The 20,025-nt window shown below is 39.5% G+C and overlaps 1 protein-coding gene across 2 annotated transcripts in view; it reads right to left on the bottom strand.

The window, feature by feature from the left end:
• Positions 1 to 20,025, bottom strand: part of stk10 (serine/threonine kinase 10) — a 44,050-nt gene that overhangs the window by 12,495 nt on the left and 11,530 nt on the right. The window contains exons 2-7 of one of the 2 annotated variants that reach the window (XM_061701763.1): positions 16,804 to 16,989; positions 9,272 to 9,320; positions 7,969 to 8,118; positions 5,889 to 5,961; positions 4,896 to 5,090; positions 3,862 to 3,943 (exon numbers count right to left, since the gene is read on the bottom strand). In XM_061701763.1, the coding sequence (XP_061557747.1) occupies positions 3,862 to 3,943; positions 4,896 to 5,090; positions 5,889 to 5,961; positions 7,969 to 8,118; positions 9,272 to 9,320; positions 16,804 to 16,989 (735 nt within the window). The remainder of the gene's footprint in view (positions 1 to 3,861; positions 3,944 to 4,895; positions 5,091 to 5,888; positions 5,962 to 7,968; positions 8,119 to 9,271; positions 9,321 to 16,803; positions 16,990 to 20,025) is intronic. The other variant, XM_061701764.1, reaches the window with a different exon arrangement.

Here is a 20,025-nt window from a genome sequence, read left to right as displayed (position 1 = left end):
AAAGACTCGCCATGTATTATTCACATGCTGTGCAATTTCATTGGAGTGGCTCACCAAAGAGAAAAACGTGGTTGAGCGTTTAAGTGAGTGCACATTGACAAACATCCACAATTATGTGTCACAGTTGTTGTCTACTTGCTTTCTGTTCTTCTATTTGACAGCAGCTTTCAACTTGGCTGATTAGAAACAATAGTCGGCTATTGTCAAATGAAGCAGAAAGTGTAAATGCTGAGTGGCGTCCTATTACAGCACAAACGACTGACATACATTGGATTGGGCAGATTTGAACATCCATCCATTCGTCACACTTATCCTGTGAAGGATCCCAGGGGTGGAGCCTACTGAAGCTGACACTGGGCTAAATGTGGCGAGGGCACCCAGGACAGCCCCAGCGCTCTTACCGCAGTTTTGAAGTGTGAATTACTAGTAAGCTCCTGTATACACATTATAAATTAAAGATTGTTTGTATTTGCACTGCAATAACAAAGACACTATTTGGGTTAACGCAACACGTGACCTGGCTGGTCCACCAATATTATAAGATATTTAAAGTAGGTGACACACACACACACACACACACACACAGGGTTCCAAGAAATAATTTTTTTTCTTATTTTGAGCCCTTGTAACATCCAAATATTGAACATTTACATGACACATTGCAAATACTAGTAAAGGTTAAAATACAAAATATATATTTTTTAATGTATCAATAAAAGAGGCCAAAAGTAAGTCTTATCTCACATATATAAATTTTGTTCACTTGAACAAGCTGACTGAAATGTCACAGTGGGGAAGAAGGCAAAACAGTGAGGCTTATGTTCTCTTTTGTGGTTTTATGTTGCGTTAGAAGCACTGAGTCATGCATGCATGGCTGGTTGGGAAAAGGTTAAAGCATAGCACAAGGCTGCCCATATTGCAATTGCTGGGACAAAGCATTGTAGATTTTAGAATGTGTTATGTTGACCATTCTTAGTGCTAAAATGACAAATTAAAAATTGCAGTTATGAAACCTCCCGGCAACTCCAAATGACATCAGCACTACAATCTGGTTGGAATTTGTGTTTGGGTTGAGAACAAAATAATAATAATAATAAGTCTACTCTTATTTCAGTAATTGAATTTTTAAAAAGTATTAAGACAAAAACTGACTATTTCCTCATACAGTTGGTGACATTTAGGAGAGGTGTCTTATTCGTAGAAACTATATAAAACAATATGATGTATTTGTATAAATTTTTCACCCCAAAAAAACAGCTGCTTGGTTAAAATAATCATATTAGAAATTACTATTCTGGAGAAAGGTAGAGAAATGACAAGAACCAAGGCAGAATGGTCAGAACTAATTGGTCATGTATATGGCTCCCGGGAACATAAACTTGGACCAGCACAACAATGCGGACCAATCACAAAGTCTACCAGAATGCTAATCACAGGAAAAGATGATATTTTCCATTATAAGATCATCTTTGATACACCACAAAGGACTTGCTTACAACATGATGTAAGACCCCACACTTTACAACGGAACCACAGTTTACCAGTTGACAAACAAAATTGAAGAAAAATCATCTCTATTTCCGCACATTGTATGAACGTGAACAGCCAACAAGCCCATCTTGCCATTGCTAGCGGTTTGATGTATTTTTTGGAACGTACAATCATATTAAAAATCTAAATAAACTTACCCGTCGAGCAGAAACGTTAATAATTCGGTGTCTGAAAGTGCACGTGCGAGTGATTACGTGGTGATTCTCACTCCCCCGATACCAGCTCTTCTTTTAGAGGTGTCCATTCAAAGCCTTTGTTTACCCTTACACTTTTCTCTTATTTATTCCACACAGCTGTCCAATTCCTTCTTAACTTTTGTTGCTAACCGGAGGTAAATACTGTAATCCGGCCATGAAAACAAAACTGCATGAGGCCCCTCTCCGGCGTGTGGTTGGCGGAGTTGACGACACCTCTCTGTCATGCCTTCTGCCACAACAGTCTCTGATTGACTGTTCTTGTCAATTAAATTAGAGGCATTAGATGGCAGGGCGGCACGGTGGGCGACTGGTTAGAGCGTCAGCCTCACAGTTCTGAGGACCCGGGTTCAATCCCCGGCCCCGCCTGTGTGGAGTTTGCATGTTCTCCCCGTGCCTGCGTGGGTTTTCTCCGGGCTCTCCGGTTTACTCACACATCCCAAAAACATGCATGAATTGGAGACTCTAAATTGCCCGTAGGCATGACTGTGAGTGCGAATGGTTGTTTGTTCCCATGTGCCCTGCGATTGGCTGGCAACCAGTTCAGGGTGTACCCCGCCTCCTGCCCGATGACAGCTGGGATAGGCTCCAGCACCCCCGCGACCCTAGTGAGGAGAAGCGGCTCAGAAAATGGATGGATGGATAGATGGCAGCAGAGTGAGAAGACCATTTTAATAATATTCTACTATCAGGTCATACAATTTCAACATTATGGAAAACCTTTTTAAACTACAAACTGTAAATTCATAAATCGAGGTTCCACTGTAATTCAGAGACTCTTTCCATGCATCTGTAGGTGTTGTGTGAATGACATCTTTCAGACCTATGAGCTATGACCATAAATACTGATTAAAAGAAACTACACTGTATTTGGGAGGAGGGTGTCCTGAAAGCCTTACTGACTGATACAATGTCACGTTACTTACTAGTTTTCATAAGTGCAGGACACAACAAAATGGCATATACTGTAACTGCTGCAATCACACACACACACGCACACCTTATTAATACTCTTTATTATTCTCTTAAAAGCATAATAATCTGACCCAAAAACAAGCCACACATACAACTATCTGAAATAAAGGTTATCTGACAACCATTACAAGCCAAGGCCATGATACACATCTAAAACCTCCAGCATGGCACCAAAAAGCGGGCCGCACCCATCTCTTCCCCTCCCCCCAGTGGAGAACACACCCCCCCCCCCCCCCCCCCCCCCCCCAGCATGCTTGCATGGATCTCGGCTTTTCATCTCTCCAACTGGGCAGTGGCGGAGAGTGAGGCGAGGCGTGATCCTGACATGTTCGCGGCAGCCGAGGCTGGGAATGTAAACAGCTGGCTTTCCTTCAGCTGCAGGATCACGGCACGAAAACCATCGCTCGGAATTTTAATAGACATTGCTCTCCTGCTTGAAACCACGTCATGATCACTTGTACTTGAGATTTGTTTTTAGAAATACTTGTCGATGTGACAGTGCATCTTCATACCACATTAGTATTTTAGCTTTAGCTGATTTTGAGAAGTATAAAACAGATTCAAACATGTTTCCAGCATTTTTATTTTTATTTTCCCAATATTACAAAAGTTGGTAGTAGTGTTTAGACAATAGGCACACAGTAAAGTCAAAATTGTTACTTTGTGGAGTGTCGACAGTACCTCACATCTGTTTTTAGTGCGTATAGTAATTGGTTATTTCATAACCAAACCGATACACTTGGCAGTGAGAACTCTACGCAATGTTCTTAATGAATACGTATTGACATTCTCTGCATGCAGCCATGTGAATAAAAATATTAGTTTTGACCTGTACAGCCTTTGTATAGATATGCAGGCATCAATCTTAGCACCTAGACAAAGTGCCTTTCTAGTTGAGCTTTTGAGATTAATCCATGTTTTTCAGATTTTGTTAGAATCTGTTCTAGTCACAAAATGGACAGCAAACATTCTTTTTTTTTTTCCTTTTTCTTTTGCATTAATGAGAATTGACCATGCATTATCATACTTACCCCTGTACTGTAATGTACAATGTGTAGGTTCTATATAAAGGATAGAGCAGACATGTTTCGTCACATAGCAGTGTGTGAAGTGTAACATCAGGGTAATGCATCTTCCTTACCCCCAGGAGCTGTACTGCAGTGGGACGGGTCTCTGGGTTCTTATCCAAAGCTTTCCTCAGGAAATTTTTTAACTCTTGTGACCTGTGAAAACAGTCATAGAATATAAACAAAGAAAAAAGAGGAAAAGTGGGAGGGAGACATGCAGGACAGCTTGACGTAGCAAAGTGTTCGGAACAGAACAGTGGTTGACGTGTCATGTTGATGATGCATGCGGATCCTCTCCTGTGCACAGCTGGGTTTCGTAAAAGCGAGCTCTCAACAGGAATGATGGCTATTCGGTGCATCGCGAGCCCCCTTTCAGCAACTTTATGAAAGCAGTGTTGCACATCTCAACTCGGAAAAGTGAATGGAACAAGTCATTCTTCAGCAATTTATCCAGGTCCAATGTCAGTGAATGGAGGAGGAACAATGTGATGCATTGGACAGTATAAAATAATAAATACCATACATCCTTATATAGTGGCCAGGGGCATTTATTTACTAAACTACAGAAAGAACAGGGTATTTGTTAGCGGTGTTTATCAGCCAGCTCGAAATTGCAAATATGTTTAATTGCCTTACCTACATGAATAAAGATACATTTAAATATATATATACATATATTTGTGCAATTGTCCATAATAATATTTGTTACATTTTCATAAATAGTGACAAGTAAGTAAAATAATACCATATAATAAATCAAATATTACACATTGGACATTTTGTTCCTTCATTACTCAGCTATTGTTGTCTTCTATGGAGGAAATCCTCTTTTAAAGCAGCACTACTTCTTTCAATGCACGCAACAGTGGTGTTGCCATAGTAAAGGTAATTACAGACTGGTGTTTTGTTCTTAAATGGGAAAAAATGTATCTACCATGGTATCTACCATGGGTGTGGCGTTAGTACAGTGGCTGTCTCAGGCACATCCATTGTAGAAAGAGACAAAATAACCATCTGCATGCGCTGATTCACCACTACCATTAATTGCAAGGAACCTAGGGAAATTTACATCACAAAACATTACATAATTGGGAGAAAGTTTCCTCACCATTTGCTTGGTTGTTCCAGGGCGGGAGGATCTGACTTTGCAATCTTCAGCAGCACCCTCATGGGGTTGAGGTCATGGTGCGGCGGTTCAATCTGGGCAAGTTCGATCAGTGTAATCCCGAGGGACCAGATGTCGGCCTTGTAGTCATACGGAGCGTCCTTCATGGTTTCACACATGACCACTTCTGGGGCCATCCTGGCAGACACAGACAAGACTTGTCGTGAACAAAGGACATACTAAATACCCTGTATGCAACCCTGCAGTGATTCGAGAGAACTTGGTTCTGGAAACATTCAACGCAGTAATATCCTATTATTTTACATATGTCAACAACCAGCTCACTTCCTCGCTTAGCTTATGTTTGCTAGCAATTTGCTAGTGGTTGTGACTCTGCAGCATCAATCGCTGTACTGAGACGGGGCAAAGAAAGTAGTTTTTGTTCACCACTTTTTGTGTTGGCTTTAGCAATCAGAGATTTAGTAATCAGGACTGATTATTTTGTAGTGTTTTTACTTCAAGTGGGCAGAGGTCTTTCTGAATGGATTGTGAACCTTTTGTATGTCATGACTGACATTCATTCACAGGGCGAACACTGTGGGTAAGGATCACTATTGAAGCCTTCAAAGGAAAATGCCAGTTTGTTCAGGTGAAAAGAAGGGTAGGCTATGTTGTTACAACATTTAAAGCTGTGAGCAGAATTCCCGCATCTTATAGATTAATGGATAATTTGTGGCTAAGAGATGAAAAGCATTCCCAAGAAGTGCCAGGTTCAGTTACTACAGTTAGGTTTTGGCTTGAATTTATGAAATTTTTAACATCTCAGGTTACAAGAGAGTGATGCCTGGACGGGACAAAAAAGACATTTAATTCTATGAGGGGAAGAAATTCTGTCCCCCATATGTCAGTTCAGCATTCAGATATTCTCAATTGATTAGCGCACGCCAATTTCGATGTGTTCGCTTCCCTGTGGTGCTCTGAGCACGTCAAACTCACCAATATGGTGTGCCGATGAAAGAATCTCTTCTTTGGAGGGTTTTGGTGTTTTTAGCGGAGACACCAAAATCAGCTAGAAAATGCAAAAAACAAACAAGAAAACCCTTGATTAGATAATAGACTGGAGTTAATGGTTTGTTTGCCGTATTAATGAGTTTACGGTCTAAAATTATGTTGGCTGACTAATATGATACAATATACCATGAACTCTCCACACAAGGTTAAACGTTGCCATCATAACAGGCAATGATTTTTGTTTTAATAGTATTAACAGGGATATACTGGCAAGTGTAAAATACTGTAAATTAATCTAGTTAATTCCCAATTGCATGACCTCAGGGGCATTGAACTTTTAAGGTTTCCAATGTATTAAACCTAAATTAGTGGGTGATCAACTCCCTTCTTCTTTCTATAACTGGCAGGAAATAGTAGGTAGATATCGTTCATCAGAACTGTCCAGTAAAATCATGGAAGTGTGTTGTTCTGTAGGGTTACTTTTAGTTTGCCTGACGCCCCAGAATGATTATATTACAAAACCACCAGTTTATAGCATGAGGGTGTTAAGAAGGCCTTATTGGATCGCCCTCACCTTTCTAATGTAACATACAGTATTATTTTGGGATATTTGTAAGAGATTTTTGTTCATTTGTTGGGTGTTAAAACAAAGTTAAGTCTTGGGGATATTTGTAAGAGATTTTTGTTCATTTATTGGGTGTTAAAACAAAGTTAAGTCTTGAAGCATAACACCACAACTATCCAAGTTTAGCAATGAAACGGCATGGATGCCTGTAGAGGATTTCCTCTACATCTGCATCACTAGATTTAACCTATGACGCAGCATGCTCCCTTTAGCGACGCAGCAGCCAGTGTGTGTTTCCCACAAAGCATCTTGTTCATTACATGATTGAATACCATAGAATTGTTCATTCAGCTACAGAATGGTAGAGGTTGTAAAGGAGTCACCAAGATGACTAAATGAGTTGGAAGAGGTCACACCCAAATAGCTGCATTTGATTATACTGTACAAGGCAAGAATGTGAAATAATGGATAAAAAGACAAAGGGGAATTAAGAATAATGTCCGGCTCACTAAAAAAAAAAAAATAAAAAACATCAGAAGTACCCAACGTGTTGCATAATTAGAGTACACCTTGACCCTGGTTTGTTTTTGATACGCACGTCACACTTGACTGAGAACTTGATGAACTGTAAAGTGGTAGCAGGTAAAGCCAGTTTTACTAGAAGTATTAACAGAGCCGAGAGCATTTGCATTTTCTTTTATTTCTTTTCTAAAAATACACTTTTGTTGTACATCAACATTTTATGTCAGATGTTTACAATGTCAGCGCTGGCTTGAATGACAGAGAAACCACTTCCTCCCCCGTTTTTGGACAGCTATGCTTTACATGTGTAACACGCTGGCCACCGGGTCGCATACACTACTTCGGCAGTGCAATGTGAAGAATGTGGAGCCCTCTTTAAAAACGCCCGTAAATAATAATAATAAAATAAAACATTTAAAATGCAAATGTGAGAGAGATATTTTCCCCACACAGTGATGCGCCAATTGTGGGTGTTGGCGTGCACGAGTGCCAAGGGTTTAAATGAGAATGTGCAATGTAATATGGTGTTATTTAAAACCCTTTTCCAACAAGCAGGAGAGTTGTTTCTAATTCAGTACACCACTAATTACGTTTTTAATTGTCAAAAATTTGTATAGCATATTTTGGCTCCATTTCTTTTGTAGTACCGAGCGCAGATAGAGTGGAGCCAGACAGCTGGATGATGAATTAAGAGCATTAGATAAGATTTCTATCAAACAATGGTGACCTTCTTCTCGTATGTTTTAACACACGTTTACAATCTCAGCTGATTTATGAGATCATTTTTTTATGCTGAAAAGGATAGGCCAAGGATTTGCAATTTTGCTAGTAAGCAGGTCCATGCCGTTTTTAATGTGTCAGATTCCCAATTTTCCGCATTTGTGTATTACTATCTTCTTACGCCATAAATCCCCCTACATTTGTTCAGCCAGGAATGGAAGCTCTAACAGAACAATTAAATGCCCAGTCAACCCTCACCTAGTTTGATGTCCCCATCCAGCATGAGGAGGATGTTGCCGGCCTTCAGGTCTCTGTGGATGATCTTAATGCTGTGGAGATAGGCTAGAGCCTCCAGCATCTGCCGGCAGACCACCTTTATCTGGGGCTCAGTCAGTCCTCGGTCCAACTCTGATAAAAGGAAAAGGTGGAAACAAGGAACAAAAATAGGAAGGATGTAGAATAAAGTCTTGAACTGATGCCAACTTTGCAAATTTTGCTCTTGAAGGAGGGCTGATCTAGGACGTGAATTCCACTAAAAGAAAAGATTACAAAAAGGTCATCCTGGTACTAAAGATTCACAGGTAGTGTTGCTAATCTCAGAGAAGAGAAGGTGTGTTTAGCTAGCTGCAGTGGGGGTACACGCAGATATGGGCACATGGATGACACTGTGAAAACACACAGGGGATTTTCCCACAACAGAGGACTCCACTTTGTCTGCTGTCTGGGGCTTTCAAGGCCAAATTAGTTTTAGAAGCATTGTGGACAAAAAGACTGAAAATGGTGCATGCAGGGCTTTTGACTGCGACCAAATTGGTCACATATGAGACCTTTTTTTTCAGTTTGTGCGATTGTACAAGCTTGATTGATTGTAGGTGCAAAGTTAAGAAAGCCCAGACTATTAATTAAAGAGGATTGTATAGGGGGAAAAAAAAAACATTATTAAAATGAAGTGCAATAATTGCAGTAGGAATGATTTATCCATGTTCTGTTTGGGACTATGATTTGAAATAGGTAAATTGGTTTGTTTTGCTAGTAAATAATTTGTAAAATAGTGTGAAAATCAAAAACAATACTTGTAGTGGTACACTTATGCAATCGTTTTTACATGCATGTCAATCATGCGGTTGTGGTCATGCTCAAAATTAAGTGGTTTTCCTATGGAAAGAGGGTTTGGAGCCCTCGCTATAAGAACTGGCCCTTATGAGTCCAACAAATGGCCAAATAAAAGTAAAGCCTTTGTTTTTTGTTTTAAATTTAATTGACCTATTTTGTCTGTTACTGCTTATTGTAGACAGACTTCTTGTTCACAGTAACATATTTTGCAAATAACATACCGCGAGTCACTGCCAATCATATGAAACTACGGTATGCCATGGTCATGCTGTACCGCCTCAAAAAAATAAATAAATGGTGCGACCAAATCATGTGCTGGTGCGACCAACTGGAAAAGTCGGTTACACCAGCACTACTAGTGCAAAAGTTAGTTTAGAGCCCTGGCGTGTGTAGAATTTAATGGAGTTATAAAACAAAGTAATGCAGGGAAGAAAAAAGGGGGACTTACCAAGCATTGTGGCATCCACAGCTCCTCCTGGGCAGAACTCAATCATGATCTAGGGAAGGAAAAGGAAAAGCTACATTGTCACATCATGTACAATTGAAATATGTTCTCTACATTTTACCCATCACAGCAATCATGTGGCACCACCTTTTTAAAACTAGGATGCACTGAAACTTTTTTTTTTTTTTCCCCAGACTTGAGTACTCCCCAATACCAAGTACTGATATTTGATAATGCCATTATCTCTTGTAATTGTGATGAGAATGCGTTTTCTTTTATCCAATATTGTTCAGAAAGAAAATACAAACATTTCTTTAACATGGTAAGTTTCACTCAAAATTATCACATTTTGGAGTAACAACTTGTCACATCCAATTGCATGTTTTCTAACTGAACACTATGTAACTAACGGGACTATGTAAAAGGAGTATATAGATAAGGGACTAAGAATAAATGAGAGATATAACAGAGTCTGGTAGATATTCGTTGGAATATGGATGACACGCTACCTCTGTGTCTGATTAACCAAAATAAAGTGAACCTTCTATTCTTGAGAACATCGGTCAGGAAGTTATAAAATTCAACTGTGACAGGACACTTGACGTGAAACTTGATCACACCATTGCTTACTGCTGAACCTGCCATCGCCTTTTCCGCCACGGCTTCGAGACGGGACCGGAGCTGGCGCGGCCATAGTCGAGCAAAAAGGAACAGAGCAGGCAACGGGGCTTTAGAAGCTAAAGTGGTGTTGGTGTCATGGCATCTGATACTTTTTGAGTATAGTAAAGCTGTACGGTGCATGCTTAGGTAAAACTATTGAAGCACTTTATTTACATGCAAACTGTCAAATGCTCAGGGAATCGAGACAAAAAAATGTGGTGAAAGTACTACAATCAATTCAGAATAGACTCAAGACAGTGGAGAGTAGGATTTTCGAGTGAAATTCCTGAGGAACAAATAATAGCAGTTTCACAGTAAAGTCAAAACGCAGAGATGGAGAGAGGAGAGGCGGAAAAAAAAAAAAAAAGAAAACAGGACACTCCCTAAAATGTCTTGTTGGCCAACAGTAACCTCAAACAAGCATCTTTCATTTCCTCTTCTCCCATACAGTTTCTGACACACAGACACTGTGTACTACTATTGGGAGAAAAGTAGTGAAATGAAATTAATTTTTTCTTGTTTCATGGTCTGAGAGTCATTTAGAGGTTGGATTTTGCAAGGCCGGCTGAAAAGTTTAGTCTACAGGTATGCGTTTACATTTAAAGTAAATGTTAATGGGACAACTAGAAAGTTAAATGTGTAGTTCCTTTGTAGACCATATGAGGAGCTGTTTTTTTTAGAATGTTATAAATCTATTTAGATCAGTCGAAGGAAAAATTATATTTACCCAAACCCAAACATTTTGCAAACATTAGTTTTGCCATCTTGAAACAATACATTGGCTCATTCTGAACATGTTCCACAAACGTTAATAGAATCTGTACACAATGAATGGCAGGGTAGGTGTGTTAATTTTTAAATGTGGCTTTCATCTCCTTTTGGAAGAGAGCTCTTCATATTTACATCCTTGTAATTTTAGCTCAGTTTCAGAGTTATCCGCCTGCCAAGTCATTCAAGTTCACAGGTTCCACTGCATAGTATTGGAGTCGTAGGCAGGCCAGGTCCACAGGATTTTGTTTATTGATAATTTTCTGAAAAAGCTATATTGTCCAATTCCGTGCTGTAGATATACAAACTAACCAAAAGACGCTAATATCTGTGACATGAGCTCATCGCACGCATCACGCCTCGCAAAGATGACAAAGCACCAACGCTCTGCGTGGGGTGTGGCGTTTCAGCTCGGACAAAAGGTACACACACAAGTTGACGCAATAACGTATGCATACCTTCATGCACAGCCACTCAAGTCAGATGAGCACATTCAATCAAGATGCATGATGTGTCAAACAAAATGTGGTTTGCATTTCTGTATGCATCATCAGTTAAGTTTCACTTCAAAAAAAAGTAAATCCCAGACGGGGGACAGACAAAAAGCAAAACTTGTTTTGAATGTTATTTTCATTAGCTTTTTCTCAGTGACTGGTGAAAAAAACATACCAGAAATCAGGATTTTTGTGGGAAAAAAAAACATTTTAAAAATACATTGTTCAGCCTTATATCTTGTTATATATTGTCTGGTATTACATACAAAGCGTGAAAAGTTTGAGGGAATTACTGTGTAGTATTTGTGAGAGTTAGAACACACCCATGTGGCTTGAATAGGCAGGCAAGGATGTTTGTTGCACAAACTAACTATCTCACTGAATACAGATCTGACTGTGTGGGGATGGGGGTGGCTTAGGAATTCCAACTATGGCCAACAAAAACCATGACAACATGGCAATCATCATCAAGTCAGATGAGCACATTCACTCAAGGTGCATGATGTGTCAAACAAAATGTGGTTTGCATTTCTGTATGAATCATCAGTTAAGTTTCACTTCCATCTTAACATGACAGATACGTTGTAAGGTAATTGCTATTAGCTTATAACAGCATTTTTATTTTGAATCAAATTTACCCAGTGTTGGTCAATAATTCTTATACTGTGACAAACTCAAAATGGACACAGGTCACACTTCATGGCAGTAGAACAATGAGATTTCTTGCAGCCAATCATCAACAACGGGTATAAATGAAGTCATAAATTTTTTTTAAAATACAAATATTATGGTAATTGTTATTCCTTACCATATTTACCATTTGTTAAAAAAAACTTGTAATGAACTGAAATTATTTAATGGGGTTACTTTTTAAAATTTTCAATAACTGGTACTTCATTGTTTCCCATGGGGATGAGGTAGACACCAGACACTTTCTACAAGTTACGCATGTAGCAATTATATAAGGTTACAAAAACATAAGGAAACAGTTCTCAGTATGATAAAATACAGTTGTACACAGTGAAAACTACAATAATAATCATGTTGAATTAATACTATAAATTTGTATCTTTGTAAAGGCACCATTTTTATTTCAGCTCTTTTATTGGATCTCATTAAGTGTACTGAACTGTATGAACTCTTCAATCGGGCAAGTCAAAAATAATATATTGTACAAATACAACAGATTAAAAACTAATTTGTGCCTCAGTCAATAATGTTAATCAACCTGAACAACCAATAAGATAGAAGGGTTAATTGATGGTCTTTTGAACTAATGTAATATGTATGTGGTGTTTATACATGACGACGTATATCATATTCTTTTATGTTGCTGTCCCTTGCGCTAGAAAGATTTCTCGTGGGCATGAATAATGACAAACCTTTAACCTTCCACTCAATGGTATGGCTGGTAGATCTCGATGACAGTTTGCTTGAGTCTTAGTCTCACCAGTACTAACATTTATTGGACCTATGTTACTCTCATTATGAGTATCGCCAGGGTTATAAAACCCATAAGGAATTACTGGGATTGGGTTTCAGTAGCAAAACAACAGACAGTGAAGAATGTGCCCAGACTGGCCAAGCAACATTTCCACTTTGGGCTAGAACATCTCGTCCGGTCTACTTTTTAATGAAACCAATTTCATTTTTTATGTCAAAAAATATTTTATTTTTTTTTACATTTGGAGAAGCTACTGTATTTTATTTTTCTATTTTAAGTCACAGTCTAGAAAACGTGAAAAGGTGTAGGTTTAGCTGATGCAGCAGTGTCTCTCTCGATACAGTTCTGTGATTTTCCCGCCTCATGTATCGGGAGAGCTGTAAAGAACGTAAAACTTACAACGAATACCCGCAGTGTCTGCAGTCCCACTAAATTAACGAAGGACCACATTCATTGAGCGAGTAGGGCAGTCATTTGTGTTTTTCCCAAGGTGTAGCTGGCTGTGCCAGAAAAGACAAAACATACTGTCTTCAAGGAAGAACTGCCATGTCATTAAGTCTCCTAGCAACCGCAAGCCTGTGCCACTGTCGACTGCAAACGGAACAACCTGAAACACTGATTCAGAAACAGTATTATGCAGACATCATAAAGCAATACACTGAATATGAAATGTCACAGTCTGGAACCCAAGTACAGTATGTGCAATTGCAAAAGCTTGACTTTCTAATATGATCTCCGAATATTTGTTCATCTCAGTGTACTGTGCATCTAATCAACCGATGAAAACAGATACGTTACATTGTTTTGAAGCAGAGTCACAAAAACAAAGAATGAAGTAGACCGTTGGTTTGAACTCATCTCTCTCGTAGATGAATACTTTTAAATCATATTAATAATATATTTGTAAAGGCTGTTTTTTAATATTGGATCTTATTAGATTGTACATGTGTACCTTGTCTTGTGTTCTGGTAATAATTCTGATAAATTATAGTCAAAGTCATAGATTACTTTCAGCTATTATCGGGGACTGACAAGTCAAATGATCTTAAGGTGCCAAGGTGGCACACACATGAAACACGGACTACATATGGTCTTGATTATTTATTTGTTACTCCGAGTTGGGGGCAAGAAAGCCACTTTACAGCACTCATAAATGTTGCATCAGCCTTTATGATCCTATAGGCTTCTTAGTAGATAACTTGATTCTGAAGTTAGTGTCACTGTTATCCAGTTAATCTAATACAAGTAACTGTTAAAACTAAACAAATGTGACTACTTTTTCCCCCGAGACGGTCATCTGACTGGAGTGAGCTAAACTGTGGTTACTGCTACTGCTATTTCTGTTCAACTAGGTGAGCAGGGTGATGCACAGAAAGGGAAGAAACATGGCTAGTACTACTAATTATCCTGTAATTACAGACCATCTAAGCTCATTTTGGTCATCAGCATGGGAGCATTTCGACTACCTGGTTGAGAACAAGAAATTGTGTTGTCGACAAGACCCGGACTTGCTGTAAGTGTAAGTCTCATCAGACATGTTAACGCAACTTACACGACACCATCCTGAAATTAATTTAAGTGGGGCATGGAAAGAAAGTAATTAATACAATATTGAATTTTCTAAAAAAATAAATTAAAAAAAACCTAACTATTCATCTTTCTTTTTATGGTTTAATAAATGTGATTGAACAGCAAGCCTTTATAGATTGTACTCTGTCTGTCCATATAGCCAATTCGAGGACTTTTTTTTTTTTGCAATGATTTAGTTAAATCTGATATCCCTGCATGGCGCAGGCCTTAAGGCCTCTTTATACTCCCGCGGTCGCGTGGCCGACAACGCCCGCATTGCATCACGTGACCGACGAATTGGCCCGCGCGGCCCCTCTGCGTCACTTGACGCGCACATGGCAAAAATTGTTGCTGCGCATAGAATGCCGCGGAGATCATCTCTCGTGATTGCTCCGTTTTAGTCATGCTTTGATGATGTAATCAGTGTTCCTCCCAGTTCCACATAGCACCTAAGCTGCCGCCTTCTCGATCGATTTTGCAGCATAATTAAACGATCATCTGGTCATCTAGGTCCATTTGTTCTAGCAGACTCTTTTCCACGGTCGCCATTGTTGTTGCTTTGTTCATTGTTACGGAAAGAAAAGGAAAAACGACTACCGGAAATGGCCAAAAATGCAGAGGAAACTCTACCCTGTGGCGTCCTAGCCAATACCAGCCGTAGCGACACCCCTGACTTGGAGGAGAAGTGCAGCACACTTTCAAAACAGCGCGTGGGTTGCGCTTGAGTATAAAGGCAAGCTGCGTGCGAAATAGCCGCAGTGACGTCAGCGCGGTCGCTGTCCGCGCAAGTATATCGAAGCCTTTATTGCTGATATCAATACTTGTGCCATCATCGTGTTAAAAGCCAACTTCCTCACGCAATCTATCTCAGAAGACGATTGCTCCTGAAAAGGGAACAAAACAGACTTTCCCAGCCTGTCTATCATTCACCATGTCTTTGTTACCAGACCACTCGGATCTTAATGCTTCATTTCACCCCTTGCTCAATCGTTTGAGATTCACACTCACTTGCTGGAGATGTTGCAGTCTTGCAGAGCTTGTTACGTGATGTACAGTATAAAGTGAAACCTCTCAAGTACAATGTGGGAAAATCCTCTGAGTTGGCACAAGTTCTTGGCGTTCAAGCCACTGGCGGACACGCCATTATGCAATGTATTTGCATACCTGACAAGAACTCAGCTCAGGATACAAAGGATTAATTAGCATGTTCTTTTGTTATTATCAGCATCAACAAGGGATGTTATGAGTAGAAGAACGCAAGAAGGGAAGCAAAAACTCCCGGTAAGTTATGTAATGTAAACATACTTCCACCCAAAACAGTAAAACTCCAGCATCAACATATACATCCTCTTCTGACCCGAGGAATGTGGTTCCAAGCTGCAAATATTTTGCAGAGGTTCCCTTGCCTCACCTGTGCAACACAACTTGCCAAAAGAGAGTGAGGGCGCTGAGCATTTGACACAAATCATGTGGACCAAAGCCATGCAGTTTGATGATGTTGGGGGGGGGAAAAAGTCAATCCCAAAAGGGGGACAGACAAAAAGCAAAACTTGTTTTGAATGTTATTTTCATTGGCTTTTTCTCAGTGAATGGTGAAAAAAAAATACCACAAATCAGGATTTTTGTGGGAAAAAAACATTTTAAAAGACATTGTTCAGCCTTATATCTTGTTATATATTGTCTGGTATTACATACAAAGCGTGAAAGGTTTGAGGGAATTACTGTGTAGTATTTGTGAGAGTTAGAACACACCCATGTGGCTTGAATAGGCAGGCAAGGATGTTTGTTGCACAAACTAACTATCTCACTGAATACAGATCTGACTGTTTGGGAGGGGTGGGTGTGGGGATGGGGGTGGCTTAGGAATTCCAACTATGGCCAACAAAAACCATGACAACATGGCAATCATCGAGGCTATGCCACAGCTGTGTTTGCGTGTGCATGCTGTATTCTAGTGAGAAGTAGTTGCACCTCACTATTTTTTTATAAAAACAAATGTAAACACACCAGTGATGAGATTTGAGATCTTTTTAATGCAGTTCTACACAGGAAACACTGTGCGTATTAAAAGTGGACTGCCAATTTTAGTTATAGTCACATTTGTATTTGAGGGGTGCAACATTACTAAGACAACTATCTTTAGTCTTTTGGCCGGCTTCTAAATCCTAGAATATTCAAGGTCATGGCACAGTGCGAGGTCATTATTTTCCTTGGCCAGAAGAACCTGCAGATTAAAGAGGGGGTTGGACAATATATACTTGAGGAAAAATAGTTCACCAGCAGAAAATTCTGAACTTAAAGGAATACACCACACATTCCTACAGTAACATCAGGGGTAGGCTCAGATGAATTATGCCACCCAAGGGATTTGAACTCACTCTATTGTTATCTTTCACTTTTAACAGACCCAAGCCCTAGTGGGAGAAACAAATCTTTGATTCAATGTTTCCCTAAAATATCCAGTCAGCTCCAGAGAGGGGAGAACATCCTGTCAACATGTACTTCTATTGTGCTCTGTTTGCAAAGAGGAAGGTAGCAGATAAGATGCGCCTGGTTCATAATTACCAGTCTGCATCAATGTGTGTGTTGGTGTTGCCTACCCAGAGATGGTTATTGTAGTAGTAGGCGTCCAGCAGCTTGACAATGTAGCGGTGGTCGCATTTGGCCAGGATTTCAATCTCAACCATGTAGTCTTCGAGCTCTTCCTCGCATTTGGTCTGGATTACTTTGGCAGCAGCAAGCACGCCCGTCTCCTTATTGCAGGCCTGGTGATCATGATAAAGACTCTGTATGAGACCAGGTTTAAAAATACACAATGTGAACAATTTGGGAGACTTTAGACCAATCTATTCTTCTACTGTTACATGAGTTTGAGTGACATGAGTTTGGGAAATGTTCTGTTCGGTTCCAGCATTATTACTCCAAAGTGCACCAAGCAAGGTCTATATAGATATACTGCACTTGGATGAGTTCGGTGTGTCAGAACTTGTGAGCCCTTACCGCAACCCCATCAAAAACCTTTTCTATGGACTAGAAAATAAAAGTGTGAACCATGTCCTCTCCCACATCTGGATAAATTGCCAGAATTATCAAAGACTGAGCTACGCGCCAGTACGCCGGCGACCCTAGTGAGGATAAGCGGTATGAAAAATGAGTGGATGGATGGACACTCCAACATCACTTTAAACTCTGAATTATTATATTATGCAATGTTTTGGGACATACTACTTTAAAAATGGCAGTTTTAGGAAGTATGGACAACAAATGTCTAACTTTAGCTTCATGTTGATTTGAAAGTATTGCAGACATAACACAAAAAAACATATGCATGCGTGGTAAGTATGAATTATTTCTGTATTAAACTAGAATGTATGTACATTTGTGTGTTATGTACCACAACGTTATTCCACAAAAAGCCTCAATATTATCTGACCTTTAGGTGAAGTTGACTATGAGGAAAAAAAAATTTTTTGGAGATACCATAATTGGCCAATGTTGAGATTTAAATTACTGTTAGAAACAAATTAAAACTTGCACTTGTATTCTGCACACAAACTAAAAACCTCTGCACACAACTGACAACTACGAACCCAACTCGTTACCGAGGTTTGATATGTACCTTAGGCACAGTTTAGCCCTTAACGTTAAGAGACACTATGACCACCAGTGTAAAAAATAAAATAAAAAAATAAAGACTGCAGGTTTGGTATTTCTGTACGGGATGTGTAAGCATGCATGTGCGTCCCCCTAGTGACCTACAGGAAGCTGAAAGACTAAACAACCAATTGAATTCTAATGTCTCCCTGTTTGACGGGAGCAGTGGGAAAACATCTGAATCAACAGGAAGAGGTCCCGACTATTACACACTTCTGTACCCATCTCATGCACTATATGCCCGTATAGAGAGTGTGTGTGTGTGTGTGTGTGTGTGAGAGTGTGTGTGTTAGCCAAACAGAACTGCCACCGCAAGAGGCATCCTAAGGTGCAAGGCAATAGGACGTCTCCTCCAACCATCAAACAGTCAGTCAGTCAGCTGCTCAGTTAACAAGGCTCGAAACAGTAAACATTGAGACACCAGATACTTTCACTCCTCTGTGAACATCTTGCCGTTATACTGCCCCTTTCCGCAAACACCCCGGCAACAGTGACAATGATAAACTCGCTGTCCCAGATCAGATTTCCAAAAGCTACAATACACCATCTTTAAGACCGCAATTGATGAAATAAATACAGTATAAGGAAATAGTTCTATCCTAAAATAACCAATAAAATCAATCAATAGAAAGTGAAACCATTACTGCCTTTTTTCCCAAAAAATGGAAATGCCCTAAATAAAGGCAATTTAATGGAGAAAATTAAAAGTTATTCTATTATTATTCTCAAGGATCAATTGATTGATTATTAGGCTCAGCCATAAGTTTTGCATCCGCCTTTTTGTCATTCCTATTGGTAGCAACTTCTGCAACCAATTTGACTAGTTTTCTAGTTATTTTGACAAACATATTTTGGGAGTGTGATCATAATCAAACTTCATTGCCCTCTTGCTGGCAAGCCCTGTAGTTTCCAATTAGAATCCTCGCAAGAACGGGAGGTAAACGTGTCTGTTTACATGGACACAGGTATCAACTGTATACAACTCCATGAGAAGAAATTACTCGGAAAGGCCACTTCAAATTAGTATGACGTCAGTGCACAACTGGAATGTTTGGCCACAGTGGAGACAAATGCAAAGTGCATCCTGAAAACGTATACAGTGTAAGTGTGAAAATTTTGCGTTGGTACTTCAATTTAAAGCACAATTAAGATGGCATTTTAGCTATTGCTGAGGAAAGTAAATGTCATACCGTAGCGCTAACACAGAAAAGGGAGTGCCTAGTGCCTACACTAACTCGTGACAAATGAAGCAAATCATTCTCCGAGTGTCACAGCAGAGTTCTCTTTATAGCTCCTTTTTACATAAAAAAATAAAAATAAAATAAGTTTTACACGGTGTCATGCTTTTACTCTAAATTTTTGTGAGGATCAGGATTACATGGAAATAAGGGCAACATGCCTTACTCAATCTTGCTCAGTTTTAGCTTCATCACAGCTTTGCCATGTTCCAGGGAACAACTTTGAATTATTTTCACAGAGCAAAATGGAAAGCATAGTTCTAGTAATCCTTCAAGAACATAAATTGTCATGATTTAATGTACTAAAGTAACAATGCTAACCAGGAAAACAGTCTCAGGGCTTAGAGAGACTTCTCACTACTTGTTTTTATTCCCCGTTTGGAATTCTCTAGACATATGCAGCTCTACCCCTCAGGCTTATGACTTCACTCATTGTCTGTCACTTTGTCACACTGTCATTTGTCTAACATCTCTGCCTTCATGCCTCGTCTGTTAATCCATCAGTCTCCCATCGGTGTTCTGCCGAAGGCTGGCATCAGTCTAGTTTAGACACAGCTAATGTCGGCCAACATAAGATGTGGCAAAACTACAAAAACAGATGTTATTGTTTCACCTGCCTGGGTGAATATTACAGGCAGAGTTTGCCTTTAAACACAAGAAATTACTTACGATACCACAAATAGTCCTTAGTTGAATAGGCTACATGCAGTGACAACTTTCTATGGTCAAACAAGTCGTTCCAGAACACAGGTGTACCTCCAAACTATTTTTCCCATTGGCAATAAAATGAAACTTGAAATAACCTGGGCCCTGGCCAAACTGTTGCATTTGTAAAACATTTAGTAACTCTAAGGTACTGTAATTCCTCGTGTATAATGCGCACCCATGTATAATATGCACCTCCAAAGTGGACCTCAAAATTCTGGATAA

Source organism: Phycodurus eques, chromosome 17 (genome assembly GCF_024500275.1).
Source record: "Phycodurus eques isolate BA_2022a chromosome 17, UOR_Pequ_1.1, whole genome shotgun sequence".
In the NCBI taxonomy this organism is placed as follows: domain Eukaryota; kingdom Metazoa; phylum Chordata; class Actinopteri; order Syngnathiformes; family Syngnathidae; genus Phycodurus; species Phycodurus eques.
Note: the sequence above shows the minus strand (reverse complement) of the source record. Positions and strands in the feature narration are given on the sequence as shown.